Below are 10,614 nucleotides of genomic sequence, written 5' to 3'. Positions count from 1 at the left end.
TTGAATGTTGTTAGTGTTGTGATGGGTAGAACTTGTGAGAGTTTCTCCACTCATAATTTAGCAATGACTCCCTCTCTCCCTCCTTTCACAGGTGTCTGATATTTATGTCTCTAACTTTCTCCCTCGTCATTATTCACGATTCATTCAGGACTACCTGTAATCATGGTAGCATCCACATTCATGTAGAAGTGTATGCACAGTATTTCCTTATAAATCCTAAATCACAATCAATCTCTGTTTGTTATGAAATGGAGAGTATCTTAAAGGCGTCAGCATGATTCCCAGCCGAAACTGTTTAGTAGAGTTTGTGCATTAATTAAGACAACATTTTGAGACGTTTTTGTTCGTTATGGACTTCGGTGAGGGTTTTTTCCGCTGTTCGGGAACACAAATGTTTTTCTGGAGGCGAGCCTAAGTTCGGAGCTGAAGTCTACGCCCCTTCGTCGGTGATTGGTCAACAGTAGGGATTCTTTAATAATGTCTGTGTCATTTAATGAGAGACGACTCATTTTCATGCACATTTTTTCATTAACTAAGATGTTTGGTGCATTCTTTTTCAGATGTACAATTGTGTTACTAAGATCCCTCTGGCAAAAACGTCAACATTAATGACAGAATTTTTCAGTTATCTTAGATTAATTCTAACTATTTTGAGAAAGTATATATTGGCTACAGCGTCTCATATGCCACTTTTTTTCTCATTTTTCAAACAATGGAGTATGCGAGCACACTCGTTAGGTTTGGCTAGGTGCCACCCAAACTGAAGCATAATGACTCCTTTAGAGGGCACCATGCTGTCAGGCTTATGGAGGTTAAACTCCGCCTCAACTCCTGCAGGGCATTCCACTCATCCATACATCTCCATGGCAACCTGTACCACCACCACCTCCGATGGTCTGTGATGGATATATAACACACACATTACAACTACTAAAAATATAATATCTACCTGTTGCACTGTGCATCTTGCCAGTATCAATCAATATTATTACCCGGGAGTTGTTGAGTTGGCCTCCCGGGTGGCGCAGTGGTTAAGGGCCATCAGAGTTCCTGGGTTCGCGCCCAGGCTCTGTCGTAACCGGCCGCGACCGGGAGGTCCGTGGGGCGACGCACAATTGGCCTAGCGTCGCCCGGGTTAGGGAGGGCTTGGTCGGTAGGGGTGTCCTTGTCTCATCGCGCACCAGCGACTCCTGTGGCGGGCTGGGCGCAGTGTGCGCTAACCAAGGTGGCCAGGTATTTCCTCCAGGGCATTGGTGCGGCTGGCTTCCGGGTTGGATGCGTGCTGTGTTAAGAAGCAGTGCGGCTTGGTTGGGTTGTGTATCGGAGGACGCATGACTTTCAACCTTCGTCTCTCCCGAGCCCGTACGGGAGTTGTAGCGATGAGACAAGATAGTAGCTACTACAACAATTGGATACCACGAAATTGGGGAGAAAAAGGGGTTAAAAAAAAATAAAAAAGTTGTGGTGTTGGGGGGGGGGGGTAATAACATTGAGATGTGGGATGTTGGATGAGTGGAAAGCGTCAGTATGCTTCAGTTCGGCTGGTTGGCTAGCCAAAGTCCTAGTCAGTATACACTTTCTCAAAATAGTCCGAATTCATCTAAGATGACTCAAGAAATCTGTCATTAATTTTGACGTTTTTGCATTTTACATGTTTGGTGCAGTATTTCTCAATGAAAAAATGTGCATGAAAATGAGAGTCAAGATTTTACTGAAGAATCCTAATCCTACCTACCGACGAAGGGGTTACCGACTTCGGCTTGCCTCAAGAAAAAAAATGTTGTGTACCTGAACAACTGAAAAAACCCTTACCAAAGTGGTTAAATTATTGGTACATTAAAGCACATGCACTGTTCCCTTACAGTAAATACAGTCCAAAGTTATTAGCCAGGCAGCTTAGTGGATCCAGGGATCAATGATTGGGACATCGCTGGATCTTGAGTTGGAATATGTTCATTCAAGTAGTCTCACTGTGGAGGTTGGCTACAGTATCTGACAGAAAGACACCATGACAAATCTCGTCATTCACATAGTCCTTGTGGGAGCAGTCTAAATGATTGGCCTATATGATGCGCAGCTCGTGGCTGTCTGAGAGTCCACAGCTGGCCTTGTGTCCATGGAAGAGCTTGGCCAGGGCCTCCATGTAGAGGCCATGGTAGTGATCCACTTCCTCCTGAGTGGGGGAAGGCCGCTTTGGCACTGGGATAGGACTACCCACTGGAGAGGAATACACAAAAATGGGTGGAGCAGAGTGAGATACTTAACACTATGTTGCTGTGCATACCGTATCACAAAGAGAGAGCGCATTTGTTTAAAGCTACGTTCTATAATCAGAGTCACTCGAAGCGGTTTTCTAATCTAGTGAATTACTAAAGTGACTTTAAAACTCACTAAAACACTTCTGAAGCCACTACTTTTGCAAACTACTGTGTAACAGAAAAAAGCTATACCTCAGTAACCGATGGCGACTCTGGAAGTGATTGTAGATCATAAGACAACGCTGTGCATTTTCAAAATGATAAGTTAATCAGTAAATTAAGCAAGGCATTTCGTTGACATAGTCACTGACCGACAGTGGTAATAGGGCAGTGGTAAGGCATCCAGAACCAGCATTCACCCACGAACAGACAGGGGGCAAAGCCCATGAGCTTCTTAAAGAGTTGCTGCAACCTCCAGCCCACACTGTCCTCTGTGAAGATCACCTGGCGGAAGATATTGTTCTCTCCATACGAGTAGACAGGCACCAGGTCAGCCCTGAGGAACAACGAGAGAGATGAGAACTGACACACTGGGTTGTTATCTAATAAATGTACAAAAAAGTAATTCTTAAAACACAGCCACAAGCAGTTAGCCAGTCAGTTCAGTGGATCAATGATGTAGCTATGTGATGTATGGTTGTATTTTTTTATATACACTACTGGTCCATCCATAAATCAAATCAAATGTATTTATATAGCCCTTCGTACATCAGCTGATATCTCAAAGTGCTGTACAGAAACCCAGCCTAAAACCCCAAACAGCAAGCAATCCAGGTGTTGAAGCACGTTGGCTAGGAAAACTCCCTAGAAAGGCCAAAACCTAGGAAGAAACCTAGAGAGGAACCAGGCTATGAGGGGTGGCCAGTCCTATTCTGGCTGTGCCGGGTGGAGATAACAGAACATGGCCAAGATATTCAAATGTTCATAAATGACCAGCATAGTCAAATAATAGGTCTAGGACAGGTAGCACGTCCGGTGAACAGGTCAGGCAGGATTCCATAGCCGCAGGCAGAACAGTTGAAACTGGAGCAGCAGCACGGCCAGGTGGACTGGGGACAGCAAGGAGTCATCATGCCAGGTAGTCCTGAGGCATAGTCCTAGGGCTCAGGTCCTCCAAGAGAGAAAGAGAGAATTAGAGAGAGCATACTTAAATTCACACAGGACACCGGATAAGACAGGAAAAGTACTCCCGATATAACAAACTGACCCTAGCCCCCCGACACAAACTACTGCAGCATAAATACTGGAGGCTGAGACAGGAGGGGTCAAGGAGACACTGTGGCCCCATCCGATGATACCCCCGGACAGGGCCAAACAGGAAGGATATAACCCCACCCACTTTGCCAAGGCACAGCCCCCACACCACTAGAGGGATATCTTCAACCACCAACTTACCATCCTGAGACAAGGCCGAGTATATCCCACAAAGATCTCCACCACGGCACAACCCAAGGGGGGGAGGCCTGCGTCTTGTGACCATAACGTACGTGTAGGTATGTACGGCAGGACCAAATCTGAGAGATAGGTAGGAGCAAGCCCATGTAATGCTTTGTAGGTTATCAGTAAAACCTTGAAATCAGCCCTTGCCTTGACAGGAAGCCAGTGTAGGGAGGCTAGCACTGGAGTAATATGATCAATTTATTTGGTTCTAGTCAGGATTCTAGCAGCTGTATTTAGCACTAACTGAAGTTTATTTAGTGCTTTATCCGGCTAGCCGGAAAGTAGAGCATTGCAGTAGTCAAACCTAGAAGTAACAAAAGCATGGATTAATTTTTCCGCATCATTTTGACAGAAAGTTTGATTTTTGCAATGTTACGTAGATGGAAAAAAGCTGTCCTTGAAACAGTCTTGATATGTTCATCAAAAGAGAGATCAATGTCCAGAGTAACGCCAAGGTCCTTCAGTTTTATTTGAGATGACTGTACGACCATTAAGATTGTCAGATTCAACAGAAGATCTTTATTTCTTGGGACCTAGAACAAGCATCTCTGTTTTGTCCGAGTTTAAACGTAGAATGTTTGCAGCCATCCACTTCCTTATGTCTGAAACACAGGCTTCTAGTGAGGGCAATTTTGGGGCTTCACCATGTTTCATTGAAATTTACAGCTGTGTGTCATCCGCATAGCAGTGAAAGTTAAATGTTTTCAAATGACATCCCAAAATGTAAAATATAGTGAAAACAATAGTGCTCCTAAAACAGAACCTTGAGGAACACCGAAATGTACAGTTGATTTGTCAGAGGACAAACCATTCACAAAGACAAACTGATATCTTTCCGACAGATAAGATCTAAACCAGGCCAGAACTTGTCCGTGTAGACCAATTTGGGTTTCCAATCTCTCCAAAAGAATGTGGTGATCGATGGTATCAAAAGCAGCACTAAGGTCTAGGAGCACGAGGACAGATGCAGAGCCTCGGTCTGATGCCATTAAAAGGTAATTTACCACCTTCACAAGTGCAGTCTCAGTTCTATGATGGGGTCTAAAACCAGACTGAAGCATTTCGTATACATTGTTTGTCTTCAGGAAGTCAGTGAGTTGCTGCGCAACAGACTTTTTAAAAATGTTTGAGAGGAATGGAAGATTCGATATAGGCCGATAGTTTTTTATATTTTCTGGGTCAAGGTTTGGCTTTATTACTGCCACTTTTAGTGAGTTTGGTACACATCCGGTGGATAGAGAGCCATTTATTATGTTCAACGTAGGAGGGCCAAGCACAGGAAGCAGCTATTTCAGTAGTTTAGTTGGAATAGGGTCCAGTATGCAGCTTGAAGGTTTAGAGGCCATGATTATTTTCATTTCATCATTGATATAGTACTAAAACACTTGAGTGTCTCTTGATCCTAGGTCCTGGCAGAGTTGTGCAGACTCAGGACAACTGAGCTTTGAAAGAATACGCAGATTTAAAGAGGAGTCCGTAATTTGCTTTCTAATAATCATGATATTTTCCTCAAAGAAGTTCATTAATTTATTACTGCTGAAGTGAAAGCCATCCTCACTTGGGGGATGTTGCCTTTTAGTTAGCTTTGCGACAGTATCAAAAAGTAATTTTGGATTGTTCTTATTTTCCTCAATTAAGTTGGAAAAAAATAGGATGATCGAGCCGCAGTGAGGGCTCTTCGATACTGCACGGTACTGTCTTTCCAAGCTAGTCGGAAGACTTCCAGTTTGGTGTGGCGCCATTTCCGTTCCAATTTTCTGGAAGCTTGCTTCAGAGCTCGGGTATTTTCTGTATACCAGGGAGCTAGTTTCTTATGAGAAATGTTTTTAGTTTTTAGGGGTGCAACTGCATCTAGGGTATTGCGCAAGGTTAAATTGAGTTCCTCAGTTAGGCGGTTAACTGATTTTTGTCCTCTGACATCCTTGGGTAGGCAGAGGGAATCTTGAAGGGCATCAAGGAATCTTTGTGTTGCCTGTGAATTTAAAGCACGACTTTTGATGCTCCTTGGTTGGGGTCTGAGCAGATTATTTGTTGCAATTGCAAACGTAATAAAATGGTGGTCCAATAGTCCAGGATTATGAGGAAAAACATTAAGATCCACAACATTTATTCCATGGGACGAAACTAGGTCCAGAGTATGATTGTGACAGTGAGTAGGTCCAGAGAGAGACATGTTGGACAAAACCCACTGAGTCGATGATGGCTCATCAGGCTTAAGCCATGTTTCAGTCAGTCCAATCACATCAAGATTATGATCAGTGATTAGTTCATTGACTATAATTGCCTTTGAAGCAAGGGATTTAACATTAAGTAGCCCTATTTTGAGATGTGAGGTATCACGATCTCTTTCAATAATGACAGGAATGGAGGTGGTCTTTATCCTAGTGAGATTGCTAAGGCGAACACCGCCATGTTTAATTTTGCACAACCTAGGTCGAGGCACAGACACGGTCTCAATGGGGATAGCGGAGCTGACTACACTGACTGTGCTAGTGGCAGACTTCACTAAGCTGGCAGGCTGGCTAACAACCTGCTGCCTGGCCTGCACCCTATTTCATTGTGGAGCTAGAAGTTAGAGCCCTGTCTATGCTGGTAGATAAGATGAGAGCACCCCTCCAGCTAGGATGGAGTCCATCACTCCTCAGCAGGCCAGGCTTGGTCCTGTTTGTGGGTGAGTCCCAGAAAGAGGGCCAATTATCTACATTTCTATCTTTTGGGAGGGCAGAAAACAGTTTTCAACCAGCGATTGAGTTGTGAGACTCTGCTGTAGAGCTCATCACTCCCCCTGACTGGGAGGGGGCCAGAGACAATTACTCGATGCCGACATCTTTCTAGCTGATTTACACGCTGAAGCTATGTTGCGCTTTGTGACCTCTGACTGTTTCATCCTAACATCGTTGGTGCCGACGTGGATAACAATCTCTATACTCGCCAGTTTTAGCTTTAGCCAGCACCATCTTCAGATTAGCCTTAACGTCGGTAGCCCTGCCCCCTGGTAAACAGTGTATGATCGCTGGATGATTCGTTTTAAGTCTAATACTGCAGGTAATGGAGTCGCCAATGACTAGGGTTTTCAATATGTCAGAGCTAATGGTGGGAAGCTTCGGTGTCTCAGACCCCGTAACGGGAGGAGTAGAGACAAGAGAAGGCTCGGCCTCTGACTCCGACTCGTTGCTTAATGGGGAAAACCGGTTGAAAGTTTGTCGGCTGAATGAGCGACAGCGGTTGAGCATTTCTACAGCATTTCCCTCCAGAAACCATGAATGTTGTCCGGCTGCGGGGACTGTGCCAGGGGATTTATACTAACGTTACTATTTGTACTTACTGGTGGCACACGCTGTTTCATCCTTTCCTACACTGAAATTACCCTTGCCTAACGATTGCGTCTGAAGCTGACTTGTAGCACAGCTATCCTCGCCATAAGGCGATCGTTCTCCTGTATATTATGAGTACAGCGACTGCAATTAGAAGGCATCATGTTAATGTTACTACTTAGCTTCGACTGTATGAGGTCCTGACGAACCATGTCCCGATAAAGCTTCCGGAGTGAAAAAGTTGAATGAAAAAAAGTTGAGTAAGGGAAAATCCCAAAATATAAACGGTAATTAAAAAGTAAAAACCGTAAAGGTGTCAGGTAGCAAAGTAAGGTTGGCCTTACTAGATTGGCAGTAGTCTGCATCAGTGTGAGTGATAAGATAGATAACTCACCCAAACTCCAGGGCCACCCGGACGAAGCCTTTCCTCTGCTTCATATACACAGTATTGACCCCAGGCAGACTCAGCAGAGACTCAGCAGCGCCCCCTATCACAATCACTACCGCATTGCCTTTCCCACTTTTAGACAGAAGGTGCTCTAGACTGGGCCTGCTGACTGGATAACAACCTGATGAGAGGAATAACAGACAGAGTAATTTATTGAACAGAGGCGAGTAAAAGGATATTGTGTTACATTAAGGGGGGAATTCATGGTGATTGATTGGCAACACCACAACATCCCTTTTCCTCACAGAAAACATTTACATCTCCTTACAATATCCACTACTACAGCTTCCAGAGAGCTAAACTTCCCTGGAAGCCATATATACCTGTGGCCATGGCATATTCCCTGTAGAGGGGGACCTTGAAGATGCCACCTAGTATGCAGAGGCAGGAGCGCACCCCAGGGAAGAGGTCCATAAAGCCACAGGCCTCAGTGCTGAAAGAGGTAAAGGCTCCCATACTCATGACTCCATGAGGATGACACCCTAAGATGTAGTTCTTGTTTGGATTCAACTCTGCTGTCTTCACCAACTGAACAAAGGCAGGGAGAGATATACAGATTGGGAGAGAGAAGCAGGGTGTTTAAAATGATTAAGACAAAAAACAAAACAATCATTCAGGTCAATTTACAAAGCTTGTCATCATCAACATACCTTCATTGGGAAGTAGTCCCTTACATGTTTCCACATTTTCCAGTTTCTCACAAATGCAGTTCTCCTGCCACCTGGTGGTGACAGAGCAGAACTTTCACACAAGCAAATTAAGTTGCACACATTCAGGAATTCATTTTTTTGTTTACTTGAGAGTTAAAAGAGACCTTAAAAAAGAGATTAGTATCACTTGAAAAATGCACAACATTGAAGAATTCAGGGCAACATTCAGTATGCCAGTACCTCTTTCAGGTGTGTGCCAGTCCTTCAACTGCCATATGAAGTAGAGAGTAGGCAGTGGCCACAGAGAGGTAAACATAAGGTACACCATCAACCCAATACAAGCCAGACCTGAGGAATAGGGAATGGTGAGTGGGTCCACAGGGAGGGATGCAAAATATGACACATACATTATGCTCAATGCCAGTCAGCATAAGGGCTCCCGAGTGGCGCAAGGCACTGCATCTAAGTGCTAGAGACGTCACTACAGACCCAGGTTGATTCCAGGCTGTATCACATCCGGCTGTGATTGGGAGTCCCATAGGGCGGTGAACAATTGGCCCAGCATTGTCTGGGTTAGGTCGGTGTAGGCAGTCATTGTAAATAAGAAGTTGTTCTTAACTGACTTGCCTAGTTAAATAATGGTTACAAACATTTAATTAAAAAGCATGTTTCTCTCTCACACACACAAATGTACAAGCACAGATACATGTAAACATGGGGTCTCACCTAATAAGAGGAAGGTCAGTATCCATTGCAGCACACTGATATTCTCGAGGAAATCCTTCAATTTAGTCTTTTTCTGCTTCATCCCTTCAACCTAAAGAGCAAAAATAGATAGTTCAATATGATCAGGCATTCCCATCTGTCAGCAATTTGTGTGTTTCAAATGAGATTGTCTTGGGGACGTGTAGGCCTTTAGGCTAGGCTACTACACTTGTTGGAGACTTGAGATGATAAATCAAATGCAGTGGTATTGTCTACATCACTAATCTAAATTCAATTTTACTTGTGACGTTAACATTGGCGATAGCACTAATGTCTGTGCATCAATATATAATTATGTCTAGCCTACGGAATATCAATCAAAAGATCAGGGCAATGTATTAAATGTAACATCGATAATCCACCAAAATAATATAATTGACAAACGACAATGCATTTTGGCAAACTGATTAAATTACATTTAATAGGAAAAGGATTTGATTCCTGTTACCTTTCCTGTCATTTCCCCTAAATTGTTCACAGAGCAACTGTCCGGAGTAGCCTAGTAGACCTAACGTTATACCCTGCATGGACGTAGGCTACTTCGATCGACTGTCCGGAGTAGCCTAGTAGACCTAACGTTATACCTTGCATGGACGTAGGCTACTTCGATCGACTGTCCGGAGTAGCCTAGCAGACCTGACGTTATATCTTGCATGGACGTAGGCTACTTCGATCACAGTTCAAGTTGCATATATGGCAAATAACGATCACTTCCACTCCCCCAACACTTTGACACACTAACGAGCTATTGTTAGTGTGTCTAATATGTTGAACCATTGACAGTAGAACAAGTTACCATATTAACAATACTTTTATCTTTAATAGTAACTCAATATCATCTATTTACTAGAACAAATCTCGGAGCGGAAGAGTATGTCCCTCAGTGAGTTTCCGGATCAACAGTCGAACCGCAGATAGAACAATGAGACAGATATTTCACTGGATGTATAAATATGAAGCATCCGCTTGGCGTTTCCACTCAATAATAAATATGGTAGTGATGACGTTAGATTGATTTTGTCCAACGTTCCGCAGAATTTTTCCAAACACTATAATCTGTTACGAACAGAGCGAACAACGTTTTTTAGACTTTTCCCCAAAGATGTAAAAAAAATTGCATTGTTTAAGAAGGAGTGCAAAGGCGAATTGGGTTTTTGCACCCGCACACTTCACAGAGCAGACGTTCCCTAACGGAAATATGCAAATGTCTGTAAGAACGCACCAATAGGACCTGCCAGCTTGTGCTTGGCTCTGCCCACTATGACTCATTTGTTCCCAATAGAAACGACGGGCTGTGGTCTATCTTGGTTTAGCTATAAAAAGTATTTGGTCAAACGATAGACAGCAGCCTGGATTCTTCTTCTGTGTGGTTTAACTGCGGTTGGCGTTCAATATGTTGCATTACCGCCCCCAATTGGACAATAGTATAATTCCATTATACTTTTTGATACAAAATGGCAAAAAAGGAAAATAAAAAAAAACACCCAACTAACACTAACCCTACCCCTTTCCACTACTTTGACCTTATCTGTTCCTGCACCATGCCAACTGCCTGGGAGGACAGAACACCACCACTCAACACACCCTGTATCTCATACACTCAAGTACGTCTCTGCAGCTGCCACCACAACCCATATTTTCTGTGATTTACGTTCCATTTCAGCGATACGTTGATTACCATTGCTATGAACGATAAGAAGCCAACCTTACTGAAGCATATATCTGCTCCTTTTATTCTC

General features: G+C 43.7%; 1 protein-coding gene across 3 annotated transcripts; it reads right to left on the bottom strand.

Annotated features, from left to right (window-relative positions):
• Positions 1-278: 278 nt before the first annotated feature.
• LOC139418326 (diacylglycerol O-acyltransferase 2-like) lies at positions 279-9,787 on the bottom strand. Of its 3 annotated transcripts, XM_071167694.1 has the most exons (8): positions 9,324-9,787; positions 8,837-8,927; positions 8,351-8,458; positions 8,111-8,181; positions 7,784-7,988; positions 7,407-7,581; positions 2,570-2,754; positions 279-2,217 (listed from the first exon to the last, which is right to left on the bottom strand). In XM_071167694.1, exons 1-8 carry the CDS (start codon positions 9,333-9,335, stop codon positions 2,063-2,065), a joined length of 1,002 nt encoding a protein of 333 aa, XP_071023795.1. In that variant the 5' UTR covers positions 9,336-9,787; the 3' UTR covers positions 279-2,062. The 3 variants fall into 3 exon arrangements, with proteins under 3 accessions (XP_071023795.1, XP_071023794.1, XP_071023796.1); XM_071167693.1 differs by lacking the exons at positions 279-2,217; positions 2,570-2,754 and adding an exon at positions 3,381-3,772 and having other exon boundaries at positions 9,324-9,764; XM_071167695.1 differs by lacking the exons at positions 279-2,217; positions 2,570-2,754 and adding an exon at positions 3,381-3,772 and having other exon boundaries at positions 9,460-9,764.
• Positions 9,788-10,614: the final 827 nt, after the last annotated feature.

This window comes from Oncorhynchus clarkii, chromosome 10 (assembly GCF_045791955.1).
Source record: "Oncorhynchus clarkii lewisi isolate Uvic-CL-2024 chromosome 10, UVic_Ocla_1.0, whole genome shotgun sequence".
In the NCBI taxonomy this organism is placed as follows: Eukaryota; Metazoa; Chordata; class Actinopteri; order Salmoniformes; family Salmonidae; genus Oncorhynchus; species Oncorhynchus clarkii.
The sequence above is the reverse complement of the archived record's forward strand: the minus strand, read 5'-3'. Positions and strand labels throughout refer to the sequence as shown.